This window comes from Coregonus lavaretus (genome assembly GCF_964263955.1).
Source record: "Coregonus lavaretus genome assembly, contig: HAP1_SCAFFOLD_1505, whole genome shotgun sequence".
NCBI classification, from domain to species: domain Eukaryota; kingdom Metazoa; phylum Chordata; class Actinopteri; order Salmoniformes; family Salmonidae; genus Coregonus; species Coregonus lavaretus.
Genome location: NW_028163653.1, coordinates 74,903 through 102,252, shown reverse-complemented (window position 1 = coordinate 102,252; position 27,350 = coordinate 74,903). Strand labels below are relative to the sequence as shown.

The following is a 27,350-nucleotide window of genomic DNA, read 5'->3' as shown; positions in this document are numbered from 1 at the left end:
TAACCGTTGATGAGAGAGCAGCGTCCCCTTGCAGGGAGGTGCCCAGGACACAAAGAGTTGGTTGCTCTTGCACAAAGCTCTCGTTCTATCCAAGTACTGTATATGCCCAATGTTCGTACTGGACACAAACGGTGGAGCCACACTTCTTCTGTAGAACGGAAAGGTGGTGCGTGGAATGATCTCCGCTATCCAGAGTTTGCCTGGCCATCGGGGGGATACCAAGGTGAGGGATGAGCCGCCTTCTTCACTGGCTAGAGTGGGGAGTATGAGGATGAGGGGAACAAAAGCATAAAGCAACACCCTCGGTCAACACCCTCAGCCAGCTTGTACACCCTAGGGGTGAGTCTCGTACTTGCGCGAAGAAAAGCGGCCAGTGCACGCTTTCGTGTGATGCAAAGAGATCTATGGATGCTTGACCGCATCGCTCCCAGATCTGTTTCACCACTTGGGGATGGAGTATCTGGAAAATAATTCCACTCCTACGTTCAGTACACCCTGGAAATTAGTCGCACGTAGTGACAGTAGGTGTGCTCTGCTCCACAGAATAAGTAAGCGCAGGGTACGAGTACCACCCTGGCTTTGATGTAAGCCACCATAGTTGTATTGTCCATTCTGATCAAGACGTGACAATTCCGAAGGGAGGGTTGAAAGTGTCTCAGAGCAAGAAACACTGTCAGCAATTCAAGGTAGTTTATGAGACTATAACTGTGGGTTTGCAGCCTGCTGTTTCACTGGTCTCTCAGTTAGCACTGGCGCTAGTGAACTGACCCTCTCCCTCATGCAGAGCCTTGAGGTTGCCATGATATCCGGGTCTGCCTGGCAGGTGTTAGCAAGGCTAGTCTTGATGCAGTAGCTAACCTGGTTTTGAGTCTCTTGGACCGGAGAACCTAGGGGGTTCGAGTGCCTGCCTTAGCATTGGCCATAATTTGAGTCAAGGTTGGGCCGTGGTCAAGCCACTGTTACTCTTCCTACGTCCCTAATTTGTGGAAAAGGCCTGCTAACCCAGGGGTGCCTGCTGGAATTAGCCTTGACAGGCGTAAACTATTTTATTAAGTGACTCACGGCTAATGACTAGCTGGAGTACGCACTGTGTATAAATGCTATAGCCGTGGTAGTCTATTGAAGGCGTTAGGTAGCTAGCAACCAGCACGTGGGCTACGGTTTGTAAAGCTAGCCTTGTCCTTGGTTCCCCTTGGGCAGGGGTAGCAGGCTCCATGACTCCACAAAACAGCTAATCCGAGAACAAAGTGAAACGTAGGTAGCATTCGCCACTTGGGCTAATAGCCTAGCTAGTTAGCACATGCTAGCCGGAGAAGATAATCCTTCAACAATGTGAACGTAGCTACAGTGAGGGAAAAAAGTATTTGATCCCCTGCTGATTTTGTATGTTTGCCCACTGACAAAGACATGATCAGTCTATAATTTTAATGGTAGGTTTATTTGAACAGTGAGAGACAGAACAACAACAAAAAAATCCAGAAAAACGCATGTCAAAAATGTTATAAATTGCTTTTCAGTGACTGATGCAACTCAACAATCAGCTATTTGGTAGGCTATTTAACGCGCGCTGCCCAAATTGAGCACTTAAAACAATCAACAGCTCATTTTTCAAATAAGCTAATGACCGCTGTGGTCAAATCATACTCTGTGGTGTAGTATTTGTAATGATGTTATATATTTCTGTATGAGGCAGAAGTAATTATATAGCTTATTTTGGCAAATTTCATTCAATTGACTTTAGGGGAAGCTAATCTTCCCCTAGCCTTTTGGATGCGCTGCCTATGCTGACATCAATGTATAAGTTGCCGGTGCATTAAACAGCTGGCTGCAAGGCTTACAAGGGGGCCAAGTTCAAATGCCACATCAAATTCAAAGCAATCGGCGCACTGCCTAAATATATGACCTCAAGCAAACTGTCTTGCAATGTCTCTGCTCAGTGCTGAGAGAAATTAACACAGGCTGGCAGCTTCTCTACGAGCAAATTTCTACATGGTCCTAAAGCCAGCAAATCAATTCGCTAAATAGCCGTTGCATTTTACTCGGGATTGGAATGATTTTAGTCTACTTTTTTTGTAGCCTTCTTTTACATTTCTGGTCTTGAGCTATACCCAACTGACGCCCCTGCCTGTGTTACAGAATTGTCCTGAGCGGAGATATTAACGTAATCTTCTTCATCGTGTTCACTGTTCATTTTCTCATGAGACCCCCCACAAACACTCTTTCTTTGAATGTTTCCATGCTCGTTGTCATAGACATCCTCTGATTTCCCATAGCTGTGCCCTTTTTCCTTCCCATTCTTCTTTTCACCCGTCACTCTTTCCAGACCTCCCTCGTAACAGTCGTTTTCTAAATTCACATAGTCCTCTTCCTCTTCCTCTTCCTCTTCGTGGTCCTCCCCTCTGTTGTCAATACCTGTTGTATAACAATTTGCTCATTAATATTTCCAACAGCAAACTCCTGGGAATAGAAAAGATTTACAACAAAAGTATTTTGAGATGCTGCTTAACTTAACTTTTCAAGCTCAAGGCCTAAATCAAGTTCAGATTCAGCCTTTGAGTTTACATAATTGTGATATCACTTACATTCTCTCTGGCCAGTCTCTGTAGATGGCTTTCTGCTCCTCCTTGTCCTCAAGATGACTAGACAGATGACAAGCAGAAGCAGAAACAGCAGTGCTACCCCACCAGTCCCTCCAGAAACAATGATGGGGACCATGAATGCTGAAGAAAATGTAGGTATTTCAAGGTTTAGACCTACAGATCAAGACTTGTAAATGGCAAATTAATAGAATATAAAAACAAACAAAAATGTGATATGAAGGATGATAAGTCATGTTACAATACTATGACTTTTCTCTCACGTAAAAGCTATTTTAAATACTTTTTTTTTTAAGCATGTGTTATTTTACCTCTAATGGTGACAGCTAGTTCACTATTAGCCGACCTGAATAACCGGGTGGAGACGTTGACTCCATAGCTGCAGCTGTATTTCCCCTGGTCTTTATACTCTGCAACAGGGAAGTGGAAAGAGGCAGAGTGGTTGACTGCTGGCGTAGTCTCAGTTCTGTTGGATCCAGAGAAGTTCAGATAGAAGAGGCCTCCAGGATACTGTGGCTGAATGGAGCAGGTGATGGAGAAGCTGTGGCCCCTGATCACCTCTGGCCCCTGAGGTTCCCAAAACATCCCTCCATTTGGAGGACTGAGAGAGATGTTGGGCTGTAGCAGGACCACTGGAAAGAAAGTAAACAGCAATTTGACAGTAATGTAATTCCATATTCATACCTTCTAACTGAGAAATGTGTGTGCGATGGACAAGGTAGTCAGTCTCTTGTCTCTATCAAGGCTCTGAATCATAAAGAAATACAGTGAGTTTAGTATTTGGTCCTCTGTAGCTCAGCTGGTAGAGCACGGCGCTTGTAACGCCAAGGTAGTGGGTTCGATCCCCGGGACCACCCATACACAAAAAATGTATGCACGCATGACTGTAAGTCGCTTTGGATAAAAGCGTCTGCTAAATGGCATATTATTATTATTATTATTATTATATTCATAGCACGCAATGACTACATCAAACTTGTGACTCTAGACATTTGTTGGATGCATTTGCTTTGGTTGTGTTTCAGATGATTTTGTGCCCAATAGAAATGAATGGTAAATAATGTATTGTGTCAATTTGGATGTACTTTTATTGTAAATAAGAATATAGTATGTTTCTAAACATTTCTATATTAATGTGCTACCATGATTACGGATAGTCCTGAATAAATTGTGAATAATGATGAGTGAGAAAGTTAGACGCAAAAATATCATACCCCACAAAATAATCTGAAACACAACCAAAGCAAACAGCAAATGCATCCAACAAATGTGTAGAGTCACAAGTTTGATGTAGTCATTGCGTGCTATGAATATGGGACCAATTACTAAACTTTTGACTACTTTAATAAACATACTGTAGAAGTGAATTTGTCCCAATACTTTTGGTATTTAATTTCTAAACGGTTTGCCCACTATATAGGAACATACCCTCAAATTAAAGCTGACAGTCTGCACTTTGACCTCAGTCATTGTATCTTTTCAAATCTAAAGTGCTGTAGTACAGAGCCAAAACAAAACATTTGTCACTCTCCCAATACTTTTGGAGCTCACTGTAGATTATGCAACACTTGTTTCCCAACTACCACCTCACCTTTAGTAACGTTGCTGTAAGGGGAGCTGATGACTTGGCCGTTGGAGAGGGTTCTGTAGAGACAGCGGTAACTGCCCTGGTGTGAAGCATCCATCTTAAACTTTGTTAAAGTAGCCCTGGGCTGTGAGGATCCAACGGTCACGGACATGATGGAGTCTCTATTCAGATAGAAGAGGAATTCCACAGCATTACAGAGGATACAGGATGGAAGAGTGCAGGTGAGATGGACCTCCTCTCCATGCAAGAAGGCAGAATAGGCCGGGTCTGTGGAGAGTGAAGGCTTCTGCAAGACAACACCTGTTGGTCAAATACAGGTAGTTTAGTGAGGCAACAGTAATCACAACCTATCTGCTGGTCTTCATACTGTATTAGCCACATGCTCTGTTCTAGGCTGCCCCCATCTGGTCACATATCACCAAGTCTGGCTTGGGTTAAGGTTATTTCTGCAACAGTCAACTCTCCACTAGGTGGCAGAGCAGGCAATAATACTGCAGTAATATGCTTTTTAGGATTTTCTCTATGATGAGACCTTTTTGCACAATTCAAACCATTCAAACCAAACCCTGATAAAACTCTAGTCTAGACAAGGCAAAGAGACTCCCTTACCTGAACAAATAACACCTGCGTCGTTACCATGATTACAGTCATGTGTTCCTCCTCCTGTGTGTGGGCACTGTGTGATGGAGCACTCACTGCCAGAGCAGCCAACATCATCCTGCCAGATGGACCCACTGCCCTGACCAAAGTAGGCCCTCTCTGTGGCACTATCAGCTCTCCCACAGCCCAGCTGTCTACACACCACAGCAGTGTCATTCAAGTCCCACACGTCATCACACACGGATCGCCAGTGACCAATTTGATAGACCTCCACCCTCCCAGAGCAGTGGTCACTCCCATTGACCAGTCTGACGTTAGGTTTAACTAGGAATGAAAGAAAATTAGAAAAGGAGAAAATTAAGGAGAAAATAAATGCATTTCAGTAGCACATTCAACTAAATCAATGGCAAGTTGACACAAGCATAATGAACTGTAATTTGACTTTTATCAACCACAATAGCAACCCAGGGACTTTTACCTGAGCAGACAACTCTGGCGTCTTGAGACTGTAAACAGTCATGGTGTTTCAATCCTCCATGTGAGCATTCTGTGAGGGAGCTCTCACTGCCGTTACACCCAACATCATCCAGCCAAGTAGGTCTGCCACCACTACCCTGACCTACGTGGGCAGTACCTTGGAAACTCACAGTCCTTCCACAGCCCAGCTGGCCACACACCACATTGGCATTGTTTACGTCCCACTTCTGACCACACACTCTTCCCCACTGGCCCTTGTAAAGAATCTCTACTGTCCCCGAGCAGAGACTAGTGCCATTGACCAGCCTGATCTCTTCACCAGCTCACAAAGAGGAAATGAGATGATTGGGAAAATGATTAATAATGATTAATGAGCAATTAAAAACAGCCAGTATTGTCAAAGCTGTTCTATTAAAAGTTGTTACAAACGTGTTACTTAACCTTTTTGGACTTTAACAGCATTTTTTTTTTGTTCCCCTTTTTCTCCCCAATTTCAATCTTGTCTCATCGCTGCAACTCCCCGACCGGCTCGGGAGGCAAAGGCCGAGTCATGCATCCCCCGATAGATGACCCGCCAAGCCGTGCTTCTTAACACACGCTCGCTTAACCCGGAAGCCAGCCGCACCAATGTGTTGGAGGAAATACCATTGGAAAATGTATGCACTCACTAACTGTAAGTCGCTCTGGAGTAAAGCCCCCCCAGCCAAACCCTAACCTAACCCGGACGTCGCTGGGACAACTGTGCGCCGCCCTATGGGACTCCCGATCACGGCCGGTTGCGATACAGCCCGGGATAGAACAGGGGTCTGTACTGACGCCTCTAGCACTATGATGCAGTGCCTTAGACCGCTGCGCCACTCAGGAGGCCTTTAACAGCATTTTTAAAGTATTTTAAAACTTTTTTGAGACGTAAATGAACACTTACCTGCCAATGTAGATAACACAATTTGATGAGCTGTTTGGGAGAAACACAGACAACCAAAACAATACAATTAAACACACATTTGCTGAGGTTGCCATTTCTAAATGGATAACGCCTTATAATAATGTCCAGTAAAAAAATCAGATTTTTTTTTTAAATATATGTTTGCTCACCATTTATGAATTGTTATTGTTACATTTGTAAATGTTAGTAAGCTATATATACAGTGGGGGAAAAAAGTATTTAGTCAGCCACCAATTGAGCAAGTTCTCCCACTTAAAAAGATGAGAGAGGCCTGTAATTTTCATCATAGGTACACGTCAACTATTACAGACAAAATGAGGAAAATAAATCCAGAAAATCACATTGTAGGATTTTTAATGAATTTATTTGCAAATTATGGTGGAAAATAAGTATTTGGTCAATAACAAAAGTTTCTCAATACTTTGTTATATACCCTTTGTTGGCAATGACACAGGTCAAACGTTTTCTGTAAGTCTTCACAAGGTTTTCACACACTGTTGCTGGTATTTTGGCCCATTCCTCCATGCAGATCTCCTCTAGAGCAGTGATGTTTTGGGGCTGTCGCTGGGCAACACAGACTTTCAACTCCCTCCAAAGATTTTCTATGGGGTTGAGATCTGGAGACTGGCTAGGCCACTCCAGGACCTTGAAATGCTTCTTACGAAGCCACTCCTTCGTTGCCCGGGCGGTGTGTTTGGGATCATTGTCATGCTGAAAGACCCAGCCACGTTTCATTTTTAATGCCCTTGCTGATGGAAGGAGGTTTTCACTCAAAATCTCACGATACATGGCCCCATTCATTCTTTCCTTTACACGGATCAGTCGTCCTGGTCCCTTTGCAGAAAAACAGCCCCAAAGAATGATGTTTCCACCCCCATGCTTCACAGTAGGTATGGTGGTCTTTGGATGCTACTCAGCATTCTTTGTCCTCCAAACACGACGAGTTGAGTTTTTACCAAAAAGTTCTATTTTGGTTTCATCTGACCATATGACATTCTCCCAATCCTCTTCTGGATCATCCAAATGCACTCTAGCAAACTTCAGACGGGCCTGGACATGTACTGGCTTAAGCAGGGGGACACGTCTGGCACTGCAGGATTTGAGTCCCTGGCGGCGTAGTGTGTTACTGATGGTAGGCTTTGTTACTTTGGTCCCAGCTCTCTGCAGGTCATTCACTAGGTCCCCCAGTGTGGTTCTGGGATTTTTGCTCACCGTTCTTGTGATCATTTTGACCCCACGGGGTGAGATCTTGCGTGGAGCCCCAGATCGAGGAAGATTATCAGTGGTCTTGTATGTCTTCCATTTCCTAATAATTGCTCCCACAGTTGATTTCTTCAAACCAAGCTGCTTACCTATTGCAGATTCAGTCTTCCCAGCCTGGTGCAGGTCTACAATTTTGTTTCTGGTGTCCTTTGACAGCTCTTTGGTCTTGGCCATAGTGGAGTTTGGTGTGTGACTGTTTGAGGTTGTGGACAGGTGTCTTTTATACTGATAACAAGTTCAAACAGGTGCCATTAATACAGGTAACGAGTGGAGGACAGAGGAGCCTCTTAAAGAAGAAGTTACAGGTCTGTGAGAGCCAGAAATCTTACTTGTTTGTAGGTGACCAAATACTTATTTTCCACCATGATTTGCAAATAAATTCATTTAAAATCCTACAATGTGATTTTCTGGAGAAAAACATTCTCAATTTGTCTGTCATAGTTGACGTGTACCTATGATGAAAATTACAGGCCTCTCTCATCTTTTTAAGTGGGAGAACTTGCACAATTGGTGGCTGACTAAATACTTTTTCCCCCCACTGTAGATAGTTATTGACACATTTATAAACAACTTTAAATGTAAACCAAGCAAGCAACCAGTATTTGCATATGCTTTTGTGCTATTTACACCATTTGTAAAGCTGGATAGTTAGGTCTATCTCGAGCTCAAGGATTTCCTTTGTGAAACTGCCCTGTGAGAGATGCACAGTATGTCACTTGTTGTGGTTAATATTAGCCAGATTCTCACAGACCAACTGTTTAGTATACAGATGAAACATACTTATTTTTTTATCAGTTTCACACATTATAGCACCCTTCCTTTGTTTAAAATCGGCTAGTCCTGCTTTCTGCAAAATGTTATTAATGACTCTCATCACTTTATTTTGTGAAATTGTTTTTCCACTTAATGTTGACTTATGTTATTTCCTATATATCAAATGTCAGCAGTGTTGGGGAAGCTTAATTTTTTGCCCCTTTCCCCTAGTTGGAGGACTTGTTGGAAAACATACAAATTCTCTATACATGTAGCGACGTGTCACTTTAATGGTACCCCCCTTTACTTTAGTTAATTTTGTAAATCATTTCTTAACTCTATTTTCTTAAAACTGCATTGTTGGTTAAGGGCTTGTAAGTAAGCATTTCACGGTAAGATCTACACCTGTTGTATTCGGCGCATGTGACAAATAACATTTGATTTGATTTGTTGAACATCCTATTACTGTCTGTCCATAATGCTGAACTGTTATGGACCACTGAGTTCCTCCAAGCTCCTTCAATTTCCATTCAATTCAATTTCAATTTAAGTGGCTTTATTGACATGGGAAACATATGTTTACATTGCCAAAGCCAGTGAAATAGATAATAAACAAAAGTGAAATAAACAAGAAAAAATTAACAGTAAATATTACACTCACAAAAGTTCCAAAAGAATAAAGACATTTCCAAATGTCATATTATGTCTATATACAGTGTTGTAACGATGTGCAAGTAGTTAAAGTACAAAAGTGAAAATAAATCAACATAAATATGGGTTGTATTTACAATGGTGTTTGTTTTTCACTGGTTGACCTTTTCTCTCTCTCCAAGACAAAGATTTATAAAAGTGGCCCTTCACTCCTAGGTCTGATACCATGTGACCTCACAGGACTACAAAAGGACTCTGCTGTCTCCCCCTCACTCTCTTAGCTGTTAGCCGCTTATCCTGCTGGACCTCTCAAGCTGGACCTCTCAAACTGGACCTTTCTCGAGGAGGGAGAAGAACCTCCATCCTCAGTAGGCCGACCACAGGTCCTGGACCTTCGCCTTTAATGGCAAGAACTGGTGAACTGATAAGTTAGGGAAAGTACCTTTTAGGGAATAGCATCTGTAATCCAGTACATACATTGGGACGGAAGAGCCCATGCACTAAACAGTCTCAGAAGGAGACTTAGTCATTAAAGAGCTATTGTAGCCTCAATGGTACATTTAAGGTTTCCTTCTTCAAGTAAAGAAGGAGATGACTATTAGAGCACAGCCTCTGCAACTCAAGCAAGGAGCCAACAGAGAAGAGCAACAAGCATAAGGACACCAACTCCTGACAAAGGAGGAATCACCCAACTCAACCAGAAAGGACACACCTTCTTCCTTTGTTCTCATCCATGCGGCCTGAACAATCAAGAAGCCACAACATACTTTGTCTTGATGTCTTGATCACGTTGAGGGAGAGGTTGTTATCCTGGCACCACACGACCAGGTCTCTGACCTCCTCCCTATAGGCTGTCTCATCGTTGTCGGTAATCAGGCCTTCCACTGTTGTGTCGTCGGCAAACGTAATGATTTTAAGTTGGAGTCGTGCCTGGCCTTGCAGTCATGGGTGAACAGGGAATACAGGAGGGGACAGAGCACGCACCCCTGAGGGGCCGCCGTGTTGAGGATCAGCGTGGCAGATGTGTTGTTACCTACATTTTGTTATTTCGTTTCTGTAAGCCATTTAACAAACTATAACGGACTAACATTGGAATTGGAGTTGACTCCAAGGCAATTCATAAAAGACCGTAAATACTGAACTTTCAAGCAACCACATATTTTGCCATGGAGCACGTTCTGATTGGCCAGTGAGGCGCCTAGCCTCGACACACCCACAATGTCACGACTTCCGCCGAGGCTGCCTCCCCTCCTTATTCGGGCAGGCTTCGGCGTTCGTCGTCACTGGCTTACTAACCACTGCCGCCCCAATTATCATCATCACATTTGTCTTGTCTTGTCAATCACACACACCTGGTTCTAATCCCCTCATTAGTCTGTGTATAAGTGTTCCCTCTGCCCCCTTGTCCTTGTGGGTGATCGTTTGAATGTGAAAGTAGTGTAGCTCGGTGGAGCTACTCATACCATTTTGTTGCCAGGGTAGATATTTCCCCTGTGCCTATGTATTGTATGGAGATACCGTTACAGTGTATTACCAGGGTAGATAGTTTCCCCTGTGCCTGTTTCGTTTGTCGCTATTCCAGCGTATTTTGTGTAACTAAGGAATAAACTCTGTATTCGGTGATTACCCTCCTGCTCCTGACTCCTTCCATCATACTTATCACAGAATCACCCACCCACTATGGAGTCAGCGGGAGAAGAGCGCATGCCTGGAGTCATGGCACGAGTCCAGGAGCATTCCACGATGCTGGCCAGCTTGGGGGAAGCGATGGATCGGGTTGTTCAGGTCGTCCAATGCTTGGAGAGGAGAGGACCCGATCTGTCGAGACCAGCTGGCCAACCGGATCCAGCCACCTACACCCCAGCACCCGGAGGGATCCAGATATCCCGACCACGGGCGTTTGATGGGACAGCGGCGCTCTGCCAAGGATTCCTCCTCCAACTGGAGCTTTACTTCTCCAGCATCAGGCTGGCGCCATCGGAGCGGGAGAAGGTGTCAGTCCTTGTTTCCTGCCTCTGTGGGAAAGCCCTGGAGTGGGCCAATGCAGTGTGGAACGAGGGAGGAGCCGCATTGGAGGACTACCGGGAGTTCGCTCGCCTTTTTCGGGCGCTCTTCGATCAGGTGATCGAGGGTCGAGAGGCAGGCGAGCGGCTGGTCCACCTGAGGCAGGGGACGAGGACCGCGCAGGACTTCGCGTTGGATTTTCGGACTCTGGCAGCGGGGTCCGGGTGGAACGAACGGGCCCTGATCTACCATTTCCGGTGCCATCTGCGGGAGGACGTCCGACGGAAGCTAGCCTACCGGGACACCATGTTGTCCTTTACGAAACTGGTGGGCATGGCCATTCGTTTGGACAACCTGCTGGCAGCCAGATGACTTTCTGGTAGGGGTCTGCCCGTTTCCACCCCGGATGACTCGGATCCCGAGCTGATGGAGCTGGGTGGAGCCGCCGTCCGAGAGAGTGGAGGAAGTTCGCAACAGTGCTACTCTGGTGGCACAAAGGGACAGTAACCCACACTTGTTCAGAGCCCTCTGTTGCACACTGTACCCTACCTATCCACTTTCCCGATCACATGGTAGTTCCCCAGTGTAAGACGCTAGTCGATTCAGGCGCAGCTGGGAACTTTATGGACAGAGCATTTGCACGCCGTCAAGGCATTCCATTGATTCCCCTATCCATTCCACTCCCCATCCGAGCACTTGATAGTCGACCGTTAGGGTCCCGGTTTGTTACGGAAGTCACTATACCAGTCACCATGATCACCCAGGAGACACATTATGAGAAGGTAATTTTTTCGATAATTGAGTCTCCTGCTTTCCCTGTGGTGTTAGGTATCCCTTGCTTAGCACTCCACAACCCCACCTTCTCATGGCCGCAGAGGGCTCTCACGGGGTGGTCGGGAGAGTGTCAGGGTAGGTGTCTAGGTGTTTCCGTTGGTGCAACCACGGTAGAAAGTCCAGACGGTACCTCCACCGTGCGCATTCCCCCCGAATACCTTGATTTGGCGCATGCGTTTTCCAAGACGCGTGCGACTAAATTACCACCTCATCGGGCGGGGGATTGCACGATAAACCTTTGGGTAGACGCTGTACCTCCCAGGAGTCATGTGTTTCCCCTGTCGCAGGTTGAAACAGAGGCTATGGAAACATACGTCACCGAGTCCCTGGGCCAGGGGTATATACATCCCTCCACTTCACCAGCCTACTCGAGTTTCTGCTTTGTGAAGAAGAAAGACGGCGGTCTGCGCCTGTGCATTGATTATCGATCACTGAACAAGGAGACGATTAGATTTAGTTATCCTCTCCCCCTCATTCCTTGAGTGATTGAGTCAATGCATGGGGCACGCTTCTTCACTAAGCTAGATCTCAGGAGTGCATACAACCTGGTGCGTGTTTGGGAGGGGGATGAGTGGAAGACAGCATTCAGCACAACCACGGGGCATTATGAATACATGGTGATGCCCTACGGTTTGATGAATGCTCCATCTGTCTTCCAGTCCTTTGTGAATGAGGTGTTTCGGGACATGCTTGGTCGCGGTGTGGTGGTCTACATCGATGACATCCTGGTGTATTCCACTACGCGCGCCGAGCATGTGTCCCTGGTTCACAAAGTGCTGGCCCGACTGTTGGAAAATTACCTTTATGCCAAGGTAGAGAAGTGTATGCTTTTCCAACAGTCCGTCTCCTTCCTCGGATACCGCATTACAACCTCAGGTGTGGAAATGGAGGGAGATCACATTTCAGCCGTGGGTAATTGGCCGACTCCAACCATGGTTAAGGAGGTGCAGCACTTCCTTGGCTTTGCCAACTACTATCGGAGGTTTATCCGGGGCTTTGGCAAGGTCGCAGCTCCCATTACATCCCTGTTGAAGGGTGGGCCGTCCCGGCTCCGCTGGTCTGCTGAGGTTGACCTGGCAATCAGGAGACTGCGGGGTCTGTTCACCTCAGCCCCGGTACTGGCCCACCCCGATCCATCACTACCATTCGTAGTGGAGGTGGATGCGTCCGAGGTAGGGATAGGCGCTGTCCTGTCCCAACGCTCGGGCACGCCACCCAAGCTCCGCCCCTGTGCCTTCTTCTCTAAGAAGCTCAGCCCGGCGGAGCAGAACTACGACGTTGGTGATCGGGAGCTGTTGGCTGTTGTCCGAGCTTTGACCGTGTGGAGGCATTGGCTCGAAGGGGCGAAACACCCTTTCCTCGTCTGGACGGACCACCGTAACCTGGAGTACATCCGGGCAGCGAGGAGGCTGAAACCTCGCCAGGCCAGGTGGGCCCTATTCTTCACCCGGTTTGATTTTACACTGTCATACATTCCGGGTACGAAGAACTTGGAGGCAGAGGCACTGTCCCGGCTGTATAACACAGAGGAGAGGCCCAGAGACAACACCCCCATACTCCCGGCCTCCTGCATTGTGGCGCCGGTAGTATGGGCGATGGACGCGGATATAGAGCAGGCATTACGCACAGATCCATCTCCACCTCAGTGTCCAGCTGGGCTGCGGTACGTGCCTGCTCTTATCCGTGATTGTCTGATCTTCTGGGCACACTGGTCACCCAGGTTTCGGTCATACAGTGCGCTGCTTGATCGGAAAGTACTGGTGGCCTACCTTGGCTAAGGACGTGAGGGTGTACGTCTCCTCCTGCTCGGTGTGCGCCCAGAGTAAGGCACCTAAGCACCTCCCAGCAGGTAAGTTACAATCTTTACCAGTTCCACAACGACCATGGTCTCACCTTAGTATTGATTTTTTGACTGATCTTCCCCTCTCCCAAGGTAACACCACCATCCTGGTCATTATGGACCGCTTTTCCAAGTCCTGCCACCTCCTTCCTCTTCCCGGTCTCCCCACGGCCCTGCAGACTGCGGAGGCCCTGTTTACTCACGTCTTCCGGCACTACGGGGTGCCTGAGGATATACTGTCCGACCAAGATCCCTAGTTCACGTCCAAGGTTTGGAAGGCGTTCATGGAACGTCTGGGGGTCTCGGTCAGCCTGACCTCTGGGTTCCACCCCGAGTCAAATGGGCAGGTGGAACGGGTAAATCAGGATGTGGGTAGGTTCCTGCGGTCCCACTACCAGGACCGGCCAGGGGAGTGGTCGGTATTCTTGCCATGGGCAGAATATGCCCATAACTCTCTCCGCCACTCCTCTACTAACCTAACACCATTCCAATGTGTTTTAGGTTACCAACCGGTTCTGGCACCGTGGCACCAGAGCCAGACCGAGGCTCCTGCGGTGGATGACTGGTTTCGGCTTGCGGAGGAGATGTGGGACGCTGCCCACGTTCACCTCCAGCACGCTGTGCGTTGTCAGAAGGCCAAAGCTGACCGTCACCGCAGTGAGGCCCCGGTCTTCGTACCGTGGGATCGGGTCTGGCTCTCGACCCGGAATCTGTCCCTCCGCCTGCCCTGCAGGAAGCTGAGCCCGCGGTTTGTGGGGCCGTTCAAAGTCCTGAGGAGAATCAATGAGGTCACGTATAGGTTATTACTTCCCCCTGATTACCGTATTAACCCCTCGTTTCATGTGTCTCTCCTCAGGCCAGTGGTGGTTGGTCCGCTCCAGGAGTCTGAGGTGTGGGAGGTTCCTCCACCTCTGGACATCGAGGGGGCCCCAGCGTACTCTGTCCATTCCATCCTGGATTCGAGGCGTCAGGTGGGGGGCCTTCAGTACCTCGTGGAGTCGGAGGGGTATGGTCCGGAGGAACGGTGCTGGGTCCCGGTGAGGGATATCCTCGATCCCTCCCTGTTGCGGGATTTCCACCGTCGCCATCCTGCTCCGCGTACTCCTGGCCGTCCCCAGCTGCTGGGGGGGGGGGGGGGTACTGTCACGGCTTCCGCCGAGGCTGCCTCACCTCCATTGTTCGGGCAAACTTCGGAGTTCGTCGTCACCGGCTTACTAACCACTGCCGCCCCAATTATCATCATCACATTTGTCTTGTCTTGTCAATCACACACACCTGGTTCTAATCCCCTCATTAGTCCGTGTATAAGTGTTCCCTCTGCCCCCTTGTCCTTGTGGGTGATTGTTTGAATGTGAGAGTAGTGTAGCTCGGTGGAGCTACTCGTACCATTTTGTTGCCAGGGTAGATATTTCCCCTGTGCCTATGTATTGTATGGAGATACCGTTACAGTGTATTGCCAGAGTAGATAATTTCCCCTGTCCCTGTTTCGTTTGTCGCTATTCAAGCGTATTTTGTGTAACGAAGGAATAAACTCTGTATTCAGTGATTACCCTCCTGCGCCTGACTCCTTCCATCACACTCATCACACACAACTTGTTTATGTATCAGAACCCAGCCCTTTCGCACCAAAGCCAGCAAGTGTGCGATAAATGAAAATAGCACAAATATGTCTGACACAGCCCTGAACATATAGCGCTACCACCTGCACTTAGATTTACTATTGGGTTAGGTTTGTTAAATAGAGCCCTACAGTGCATTTGGAAAGTTTTCAGACCTCTTGACTTTTTTCACATTTTGTTACATTACAGCCTTATTCTAAAATGGATTGAATAGTATTTCCCCTCATCAATCTACACACAATACCCCATTATGACAAAGCAAAAACAAGTTTTTAGAAATGTTTGCCAATGGAAATATCACATTTACGTTAGAATTCAGACCCTTTACTCAGCACCTTTGGCAGCGATTACAGCCTCAAGTCTTCTTGGGTATGACGCAACAAGCTTGGTACACCTGTATTTGGGGAGTTTCTCCCATTCTTCTCTGCAGATCCTCTCAAGCTCTGTCAGGTTGGTTGGACAGCATCGCTGCACAGCTATTTTGAGGTCTCTCCAGAGATGTTCGATATGGTTAAAGTCCGGGCTCTGTTTGGGCCACTCAAGGACGTTCAGAGACTTGTCCCAAAGCAACTCCTGTGTTGTCTTGGCTGTGTACTTAGGGTCCTTGTCGTGTTGGAAGGTAAATCTTCACCCCATTCTGAGGTCGAGCGCTCTGGAGCAGGTTTTCATCAAGGATATCTCTGTACTTTGCTCCGTTCATCTTTCCCTCGATCCTGACTAGTCTCCCCAGTCCCTGCAGCTGAAAAACATCCACACAGCATGATGCTGCCACCACCATGCTTCACCGTAGGGAGGGTGCCAAGTTTCTTCCAGACGTGACGATTGGCATTCAGGCCAAAGAGTTAAATATTGGTTTCATCAGACCAGAGAATCTTGTTTCTCATGGTCTGGGAGCCCTTTAGGTGCCTTTTTGGCAAACTCCAAGCGGGCTGTCATGTGCCTTTTACTGAAGATTAGCTACCGTCTGGCCACTCAACCATAAAGGCCTGATTGGTGGAGTGCTGCAGAGATGGGAGAACCTTCCAGAAGGACAACCATCTCCACAGACAAACTGGAGCTCTGTCCGAGTGACCATCGGGTTCTTGGTCACCTCCCTGACCAAGGCCCTTCTCCCCTGATTGCTCAGTTTGGCCGGGCCGCCAGGTCTAGGAAGAGTCTTGGTGGTTCCAAACTTCATCCACTTAAGAATGACGGAGGCCACTGTGTTCTTGGGGACCTTCCATACTGCAGTCATTTTTTGGTATCCTTCCCCAGATCAGCCTTCACAACAATCCTGTCTCTGAGCTCTACAGCAATTCCTTCGACCTCATGGCTTGGTTTTTGCTCTGACATGCACTGTCAACTGTGGAACCTTATATAGACAGGCATGTGCCTTTCCAAATCATGTCAAATCAATTGAATTTACCACAGGTGGACTCCAATCAAGTTGTAGAAACATCTCAAAGATGATCAATGGAAACAGGATGCACCTGATCTCAATTTCGAGTCTCATAGCAAAGGGTCTGAATACTTATGTAAATAAGGTATCTATTTTTTTGTTTTAATAGATTTGTGTCAATTAATGAGGATTTTTATTTATTTAATCAATTTTAGAATAAGGCTGTAATGTAACAAAATGTGGAAAAATGGAAGGGGTCTGAATACTTTCCAAATGCATTCCATTAACAGGGAGATGTACAAATATTGAATTCTAATTTAATTGCAATTCAAAACATTCCAAACAGTTCAATTTCAATTCCAACATTTGAAGATCCAATTCAATTCAAAATTTAAACAATGTAAATTCTCCACTTCATGAGTGAATTCAATAACTGAATATGACCCCAATGCTGGTTTAAACCCTCCAAAATCATGTTAGTTAGATAAATATGCCCGTTTTAACTTTATCTGGTTTGCCATTCCAAATAAAATGACATTTTTTTCTCGCATGACTTGAAAGAGGATTCTAGACCATGAATAAATATGTAAACGGCAATATCACTAGAGAATTAATCAGGTGTTATCCTCTCCGCAGTTTCAAGATCCTGTTTTGCTACATTTTCTATCACAGTTAATAATTGCAAAATTGCTCAACTTTTCCGGGATATGTACACAAAGCACATCAACTTTTAACCTTGAAGTCACAGTTGTGAGACTAGAAAGTAGACATGAGAACTGGAAATGAGTCCTTTGTTATAGGTCAGTTTGATTATGTGACTGTCTAACAAGTCGCTCGTGAGCGATGTTCATGGAGACCAAAATGCACAAATTAGCCAGTTAAAATTGCATTGCAGACATTAATGTATCCAATATATAAATAATAGCCTATTGAAAAAAGGGTAGGCTAGACAGAGACAATATCATACTGTACTTGTAAAAAGCAGAAGGCACAGAGACAACAGATACCTGTCTATATATATATAATCGATTGTTGTTCATGTAAGGCACTTGAAAGACCTTCCTTTATGACAACTTAGTCACTGTAATACACAAAGACTCACCTAATGCCATAAAGAGTAGAATTGTCACCATCTTTATCCTTGTAATGTCCTCCAATATCAGCTAGTATTCTCACCAACACTTGGCAGTAAATGATTGCAATATTTACCCCAGATTTAACTGCTTTTAAGTTACAAAACAATGGATGAACAAAACAAAAATTCAGAGGAACCAAAATTGAGAGTTAAATTACGATGCTCTGGCAATGCTACCTCCATGTACAAGAGGTCAATGTGTGACCTTCCAGATACTTTCCGGTATTAGCATTACCATGACAGAGAAGAGCGGTACACTGTCACAAAACAGGAAATCCCAGCCCACTAGTCTCTGGTCTGGTCGCTGATTCCACTAAACTGCATGTGCACACAACACTGAACTCAACACCACAAACCCCATTTGTTTTATTTTTTAAACCAAGAATATAAGATGCATAAAACACGACGATTGAGCTATATATACAGTACCAGTCAAAAGTCTAGTTAGGGCATATATATAGCTCAATCTTCGTGTTTTATGAGTCTTATATTCTTGGTTAAAAAAATACAACAAATGGGGTTTGTGGTGGAATCAGCTACCAGACCAGAGACTAACCACATCCTGTTTTGTGACAGTGTACCGCTCTTCTCTGTCATGGTAATGCTAATGCTGGAAAGTGTCAAGAAGATCACACATTGAACTCTTGTCCATGGGGGTAGCATTGCCAGAGCATGGTAATTTAACTCTCAATTTTGGTTAATCAGAATTTTTGTTTTACTCATCCATCGTATTGTAACTTAAAAACAGTAAACTCTGGGGTAAATATTGCAATAATATATGTACACTCTACACACTGAGCTTACAAAGCAATAAGAACACCTTCCTAATATTGTGTTTTGCCCTCAGAACAGCCTCAATTCTTCAGGGCATGGAGCCTACAAGGTGTAAAAAGCGTTCCACAGAGATGCTGGCCCATGAATGCTCCCAACAGTTGTGTGAAGTTGGCTGGATGTCCTTTGGGTGGTGGACCATTCTTGATACATACGGGAATCTGCTGAGCATGAAAAACCCAGCAGCATAGCAGTTCTTGACACAAACCGGTACACCTGGCACCCACTACCTTACCCCATTCAAAGGCACTTAAATCTTTGTCATTCACCGTCTGAATGGCGCAAACACACAGTCATGTCATAATTGTCTCAAGGCTTAAAAATCCTTCTTTAACCTGTCTCCTCCTTCATCTACACAGATTGAAGTGGATTTAACAATCAGTAAGGGATCATAACTTTCACCTTCATTCACCTGGTCAGTCTGTCATGGAAAGAGCAGGTGTTACTTATGTTTGTACACTCAGTGTATTGTCTAAACTATTTTGAGGGGCCAATAAGGAACCTAAAAATAAGTCTCCCCCCCCCCCCCCAAACATAAATTGTAGTATAACCCTTAAAGGGTTTCTGAACTTTGTATTTGTTCTTGTAACGTGACCTGCTATAGTCCCAGGCCCAATGAAATACTGCTCTTAAAGTCCCACCACAATCTTCTTTTCAGCCTAATGGTGGACCCACCCCCAGTTAAGAAACATTTAAAAACACACAGACAGGGTTCTTTATTAAATGTTATTCTCTTTGTCCAATGATCTGACATAATCAAAACAGTTATTTATTTTATCCCCAAATCCTGGTTGTGCATCTGATTGCATTACAAGTGAGAGTGCCGGGGAAAAAACAGTTGTGCGTTGTGATATTGGCTGCAGTGAGGTTGGCCACGAGCAGCGTTCGATCCATTGTGAAGGACAGATCCACTCCTACTTAACAGCAGAGTCGGTGGTGTTGTGGGGAAAGGAGATGGGTAGGTAGGTTACACTAGTGTGTGTAAACAGTGGTTAGAGGTGGGGGAATAGCTAGCCTGATCCCAGATCAGTTTGTGCTGTCTTGACTCCTTTCTCATTGTCATGCATTGGCAAGACAGCAGAAACTGATCTAGGGCAAGGCTAGGGAATAGCTAGGTACTCGGATGTGTCACAAGAGTACGGAATGACAGACCGATAAATACTGATAGTGTTTAAACAGAGGCAGTTGCGTTGTTGTGATAGATAAAGAAATAGAGAGGTGCTGATACTGTGAAACAGACTTACAGAGGCAGTGCTGTTGTGTTGTGGGGGGGGGGGGGGAGTAGAAGAGAGATAGGAAACATGTATACATACAAAGGCAGTGGTGTTGTGAGCATACTGATATTGTGTCACAGAGTTTACATGGACATAGATAGATACATCCTACTGACAATGTGCTACATAGGCAGTGGTGTTGTGAGCATAATGGTAACGTGGTACAGTTTGGAACTGACGGTGGGGGGTAGTGGGAGGGCATAGATATTGACAATGTACTACAGTACAGAGGCAGTGGTGTTGTGAAGATAGGTAATGCGTTACAGAGGCAGTGCTGTTGGGGGGCAATACATACACTATCCAGACATGGAATGAGGGAGGGACCACCTTGGGAAAGGGGGGAGAAGGGGATCACGGAGTTGTTGGTCATTAAATTGTCATAAATCTTTCCTTTTTATTTCAGGTGAAGTAGAAATTCAACTCTCTTTACTGGTTGTCAACGGCTATGGTGTTGCTAGAAGTCAGTCCCTTCCTTAAGTGGTCTAAACAGTTGATCAGTGATCAATGCCTTCACTTCAGATACCAAAACAAGAACAAAAAGCAAAACATAAAAGGCTTTGACAATGTCAAAAGGGCTAGACTTCATGTACTTTAAAAAGAAGGAATACATCTTACGTACATTATGTAATGGCTGGTATTTTCTTACAGATCATCTTCATTACTCCACAACGACTTGACTCTAGATCATAGAAACACTACGTTTTATTTTATTTTTCTCCCATGAAAAATAAAATACTGTAAACGGAACAAAACAGAGTTGCCAACCCAACCTGGTCCTATTTGTGTTTTGTGTGTCAATTTGATCCAACCTGTGAACGTGACAGTGCAAGAGGTCTAGTGCATCAAGTGAATTGCATCTGAAATCGTGTCATCATTTTTGTTCTACTTCTCTATTGATTTGATAGAAAAACACACATTTCCACTGTGACTACTTAGTGTGCCGATTTTCCTGGGTGAAACCAAGATAACAAAACACTAGGTCTGGGGAGGTGGGGGTTAGGGGGGAATCACAAATGCATCTATGTTCGAAGAACAGTGAGAAAAAAACAGGAAAAAAGATAGCAACTCTTCTTTTATGCATCATTCCACTTAGGACAATTCAAATTGCAATCATTACTTTTTCAATATATATATTTATATTTCCATATATCTTTTGTAAGAAAAAAAAAAAAGTTGTAAAGGAGAAGGAGAGACAGGCCCCCTATCCGAGACCCCCGTTAGCTGTCCCTGCCAACATTTAGGGATGACTCGTGCCCAATGTCCAGCTGTCTGTCTGTCAGTCTGTCTGACTAGTTTCCTGCAGAAAGACGTGCGTCTTGTCTACCCCATTACTCCAAGTCTGACGGGCACTGAGCCTGAACTCCTGTCCAACGTCTTGAGGGGGAGAGAGAGGAGGAGCAGAGTCATCACTGAGGAGAGTAAACAGAACATCTCAGATTAAACTCCTTGTGTGGCGGCTGCTGATCCCTGCTGCTGGTTCTGAGGCATGTCTATGGTGGTTTGTAGGGTGGGGGGGGGGGGGGGGGGGGTTGGGGGTGATGGAGATAGTGCCATCCAGGTGAGATGGGACCCCCTATTGTTCAGTCAAGTATGGGTTCGGGTTCGGCCCAGTTTTAATGCTCGGACTGGGGCTGAGATAGGGGGACGGCTGTCTGTCCATTGAGGCCTGCGTGTCCTCAAAGTGTCAAAGTCCGTCCTGGTTGGGCCCAGGTCTGGCTCTTTTCCTAACCCTGGTTTGTCACAGTGTGGGAGTCTGTCAGCTTGCTGGCTCCGTCTGTAGTCATGCCTTCTGGCTGTCTCTGCCTGGGGGGTGGCAGTGGACCCCCGTCTAAGGGGAGGGTGCAGGCGGGCTGCTGCGGGCTGAGCTGGGGGACAGGCTGGGGCTGCAGCTGCCTGGTGGGGCCCCTCCTCCGCTGGAGCGGCCCCCACTGGCCCCCTGGCCCTCCAGACCCTCTGAGTTCTCCAGCATCTCCTGGATGAGTGGGGGCATGGAGCCTGGGATCTCCATCTTCAGAGTGATCACTCGCTCCACTCCTGGAAGAGGAGAGGGAGGGAGAAGAAGAGAGAGGCAGAGAGAGAGGGTCATATGTTATGTGTTCCACAAGATTCTGCCACTACAGCAAAATGTTGTATGTAAGACCCTAAATAGTCATCTTCAAATAAATGACACATGATATAGATATAAATGGCAGTATTGTTGCACTGAGACTAGGGCCGGATTAATGCAGGGGTTTACAGGGGCTGAAGTCCCTGGGCCCAAGCCCGTAGGGGGCCCAAGCGGCAAAAAACTAAAACAAATATACAACCACAGGAGCCAACTCTCAATGAGGGCATAATTTAGCCACAGATTATCAATAGTTTCAAAAAATTTACTGTCGATTAAGTCACAAGCAGAGTGGTTGGGTTAAATTCGGAAGACACATTTCAGTTGAATGCATTCAGTTGTACAACTGACTAGGTATCCCCCTTTCCCTTTCACATACAGGTAACTGCCAAAACAAAGGAAACACCAACATAAAGAGTCTTAAAAAGGTGTTGGGCCACCACGAGCTGCCAGAAACCTCTTCAATGCACTTTGGCATAGATTCTACAAGTGGACCTAAACCCTGCCAGGAACATGCACACCATAACATATACTTTGTATCCCTCATTTACTCAAGCATTTCCTTTATTTTGGCAGTTACTGGTACGTCTACAGTCGGGAAGGCCGCAATTTGGGCAGCATGCGCGCCAAATATCAGTGTTGGGGAAGGTACAGTTTACCAAGCTACCAATGACTTCACACTGGAAGAAGTTTAAGCTACACTAAAGCTACCCTATAAAAAAAACAACGCAGTATATAGGCGTGCTCTCTCACCCTTGGCGCTGATGCTCCTGAGGTCAGTGATCTTCATCAGCATCTTGGGGAACATGTGTGGTTTATGAGGCCTCCTCTTCCTCACGTAGATCTTCAGAGCCTCCAGTAGGGGCTCCTGGAGAACATCCACCTTGTCTGCCTGCTCCAGATCCTGACGGTCTACACACACACACACACACAGAGAAAAAAACTATGAAAAACACATCCTTAATACCCAATCTGTATGCTCAAAAAGCGCGTCCAACAGTGGCACGATTCACACATCAGCATGGTAACAGTAGCTTCACATGAAGTATTTATTAGGCAAACTCCCATTTTCACACTAGTAAAACACACAGCTGACAAACACACTAGTTCCTATGCCACAGCTGAGACTTGCTTGTACTCTAAAACAATGACAATTGGCCTCTTGGGATCTCAACTCCTGGCTCTGATAGGAGTGCAATGCTGGATTTGAATCTGAGCAGTGGTGCAGTACCTCCACAAAGCAGACAGATGCCGCTGAGAAGGCCGGTCTCTGCGTCGTCCATCTCCAGAGGGAGGAGTGTTTGGGCGAAGGCGAACACCAGGTCTGTGAGCGGGCCGAAGCCTGCGTTGTGCATCTGGGTCCTGTTCAGGGTCAGCCCGTCTGAGAAGGTCATGGTGTCCTGGTCTGGAGTGTACCGTGTGCATATCCTCAGAATCTGAGATGGAGGGATTGAGAGGTAGAGAGAGGGAAGGAGGGAAGGAGGGAGAGGGGAAAGGAGGAAGAGTAAGTAAGTCTTGCATGAGCTTTGGGTGGGGCGAGCCGAAATGGCTCATCGAAGCAGATCTCCTGTTTCTGTAGCGTGAGGCAGCTTGATGGACAAGTAAACCCCCAAGACAGGATGCTAGTCTATCACAGGGCCTTACCCCAATCTATCTCCTTAATGCTGAGTGCCAAGCAGAGACGCATTGGGTCCCATTTTTTTGTTTAGGACTCGGACCGGGGATCGAACTCCCAACCTTCCAATCTCAGGACGGACACTAACCACAAGGCCACTGAGTTGATTGGAAAGGGAGGGGGAGCACAAATATATTTTATACTGTTGTTCACTTTCTGTAGATGTTTTACTGTTTATAATACATGTATGTATGTCCTAGTGTGTGTGTGTGTCTATGTCCTAGTGTGTGTGTGTTCTCACCAGTATGTCCAGACAGGCAGCCTTGAGCAGGGTGATCTGGTCAGCGATAGTGAGGGTGGTGAAGCCTGGCAGATGCTTGGCAAACTCCACCGTCTTGATGATACACTTAGTGGACAGCTCACTGAACTTATCCCACAGGTTCACGTCTAGAGCCACGCGGTGCTCTGCACTGTTATTCTATAGGAAGAGAGAGGGAGATACATATAGGTTAGTCTGTGATTCTACAAATACATCGGTTGATATGTTGAGAGCGCAAGGAGTGCGTATGTTTGTCAGTGTTTGGTATACCCAAACATGTTCGCAGAGTGAGGGTAATGTTTCTGTGCGTGTTTGTGTAACTTGACAGTGTGTGTGTGTGTGTGCATGCGGGTGTGTGTATAATTCACCGTGGTGTATTTGCCCAGCTGACAGAGCGAGGGAAACGTCTCCTTATGGGCCTTGCGGACGCGTTCGATCATCTGCTCTGTCTCGGTACTCAGCACGTAGATCTCCGAACACTCTGGCTTCTTCTCCTCCTTCTTCTTCTTGTTCCTGTCGTTCCTCACCGCTGAGAGAGGGATAGAAGGAGATGAAGAAATGGAGGGAGGGAGAGGGAGAGAGAGAGAGAGAGAGAGAGAGAGAGAGAGAGAGAGAGAGAGAGAGAGAGAGAGAGAGAGAGAGAGAGAGAGAGAGAGAGAGAGAGAGAGAGAGAGAGAGAGAGAGAGAGAGAGAGAGAGAGAGAGAGAGAGAGAGAGAGAGAGAGATCCTTTGGACTCAAATGGCAATGTTTGGGGATGCGTGAACATTAACGCCTCCAGGTCAACCTCACAATCCTCACATTGCATGCCAGAGACAACAAAGAGACAGTCAGAAAGATGAGCGCTATCCTGAGACCAGACACTACTGGAAACCCAAATGCTGATAAACTGGGACATTGTGTGGTGGGGGAATATCTACGTCCACCACTAGATGGAACCATATACTACATTTTCCATCCTCACCCTGGCACAGAGACAGAGACGCAGAGAGAGATAGAGAGAGAGACATGCACAGAGAGGTCAGAATCTGTTCTGAGGAACAATAGACAGGAACATCAAGAGGGCGAGTGATATATAGAAAAAGAGTGAAAGGGGAGAATAAAACAATGTGTGCCGTGTGTTATGTGAGAAATATGGCAGAGGAGAGGGAGAGGGTGTGAGTGAAATGTATGTGGGAGAGAGAGGGGAGAGAGCTGAAGTGCTTTGACGTGACAGTGTAAAAAGAGTTTAAGAAGGAGAATCTGTGTGCCGCTGATCTGGCACAATACAGACAGGTAGACATTGGAGAGATGGGAGTAACTCTCTGCCTCCAAACAGTATCAACACAAGCACACAAACAAGTGGATGTGACACACATTTGTGTGAACACACCCCAACACACACCAGCAGGCACACACACAACTCTCTCCCTTTCTTTCCTCTGTTTGGCTTCTACCTTCCTTCCCCATCTCTCTACATTCTGTCCATCCTCCTCTGGCAGCTCACTATATCCCCACATGTAATATCTATATCTTCTCACTCTAATATGAGCTGCCAAATCAAGACAATGACACATAAAACAGAGAGGCAGAAAGAGAGAGAGAGAGAGAGAGAGAGAGAGAGAAGAGAGAGAGAGAGAAGAGAGAGAGAGAGAGAGAGAGAGAGAGAGAGAGAGAGAGAGAGAGACAGAGAGAGACAGAGCGAGACAGAGAGAGACAGAGAGAGACAGAGAGAGAGCAAGACAGAGAGAGACAGAGAGAGACAGAGAGAGTGAGACAGAGCGAGACAGAGCGAGACAGAGCCAGACAGAGCGAGAGAGAGAGAGAGAGAGAGAGCGAGACAGAGAGAGAGACAGAGAGAGAGATAGAGCGAGACAGAGAGAGAGAGCGAGACAGAGAGAGAGACAGAGAGAGAGAGAGAGAGAGAGAGAGCGAGACAGAGAGAGAGAGCGAGAGAGAGAGAGAGAGAGAGAGAGAGAGAGAGAGAGAGAGAGAGAGAGAGAGAGACAGAGAGAGAGAGAAGAGAGAGCGAGACAGAGCGAGACAGAGCGAGACAGAGAGAGAGAGAGAGAGAGCGAGAGAGAGCGAGAGAGAGCGAGACAGAGAGGGACAGAGAGAGAGAGAGAGAGAGGATTGAAAAGAAGGAAAGAAGGGAGCCATGATAAATAAGATGCTCTCTTTCCTCAGGGCAAAGTAGCACTGTTCTATATGTGTGTGTGTGGTGTGTGTGAGATACTGTTGTTCCCCAGAGACAGAGCTGCCAGCATGGACCCAGAAAACACAACCTAACGAAGCTATTAAATAACTATTAGCCTGGCGCTCCAATCAGTCATGGCACACACAGACACAATGGAACTGGAAAAATCACAGCCGGTTATGATACAGCCTGGAATCGAACCAGGGGGTCTGTAGGGGTCTGTCAGCCAGGCTGGAGAAGCAAAGCCTCAATAAATGAATAAATGTGAACACCAGTCAAGAGTGGGTTTCCCTCGGAGGCTGTCTCGCCGCTGCATGTCGGCCACTGCACGATGACTTGGTTGCTAATTTGGGAGACCCCTGTGTGTGTGTGAGAGAGAGAGAGAGAGAGAGAGAGAGAGAGAGAGAGAGAGAGAGAGAGAGAGAGAGAGAGAGAGAGAGAGAGAGAGAGAGAGAGATTGCACAGTGTGTACAGTATGTAGTGTGTTTGACATAATAAACGATGTGACACAATTTCTCCCTAGTGGAAATAATAAGACCTGCATTATCACGTCCTCCGCTTTACAGGTTTCTTCAAAATGAAGTTGTTGGTCAGAGTCGATTTTGGCCTCCTGCGTCCAGAGATCTATTTCTAAATGTTGACCATATAGTTGTACAGTATTTAAATCTCCACATATTTTCAAGACATTTCTGTTCATCTTGTGAAGTCTCACATCAACAACAACAATGTCACTTTTAAGCTTTTGTAAAAAGTAATCAGGTTTCATGGATTTCATGTTCTTTAAAGCCACACACAAAATAATTGAAAATGTACACTGAAATCAAATTATTGTTAGATTTTATACATGCAGTACAAATGTATTAACACTTACTGTACACTTAGAAAAAAAGGTGCTATCTAGAACCTAAAAGAGTTATTCGGCTGTCCCCATAGGATAACACTTTGAAGAACCCTTTTTGGTTCCAGGTAGAACCCTTTACACAGATGGTTCTACCTGGAACCAAAAAGGGTTTTACCTGGAACCAAAAAGGGTTCTCCTATGGGGACAGCAGAAAAAACCTTTTGGAACCCTTTTTCTAAGAGGGAAGATCTGAAGTTTAGCATATCACAAACAGTCATTGCCACGGATCATTCTTTGACAGCACAACTGTTTGACAGCACACAAAATATTATAGAAGAGAATTAGTCTAAAATATTAATATATTTTTTTATGTGGAACATTTAAAAAAAATAACATTATGTTCAATGGGTTCAGCTAATGCATCAAGACAATCACTCTTTTGAATCTCAAGTAAATAATATACACTAACGGTCAAAGTTTTAGAACAACTACTCATTCAAGGGTTTT

The 27,350-nt window shown here is 45.9% G+C and overlaps 1 protein-coding gene and 1 long non-coding RNA gene across 2 annotated transcripts; both read right to left on the bottom strand.

Moving 5' to 3' along the window:
• Window positions 1-1,397: 1,397 nt before the first annotated feature.
• On the bottom strand, window positions 1,398-3,279 carry LOC311117904. The gene is made up of 3 exons (XR_014611734.1): window positions 2,909-3,279; window positions 2,583-2,720; window positions 1,398-2,412 (listed from the first exon to the last, which is right to left on the bottom strand). It is a non-coding gene; the product is annotated as an uncharacterized lncRNA (long non-coding RNA).
• An 18,339-nt stretch (window positions 3,280-21,618) lies between these two features.
• On the bottom strand, window positions 21,619-24,373 carry LOC311117907 (retinoic acid receptor alpha-A-like; the record flags this gene model as incomplete). The annotated part of the gene is made up of 5 exons (XM_084192806.1): window positions 21,619-21,824; window positions 22,648-22,806; window positions 23,126-23,330; window positions 23,811-23,987; window positions 24,197-24,373. Coding segments are annotated over 5 exons (924 nt in total), but the record flags the coding sequence as incomplete, so codon positions are not given.
• Between the last annotated feature and the right edge of the window lie 2,977 nt (window positions 24,374-27,350).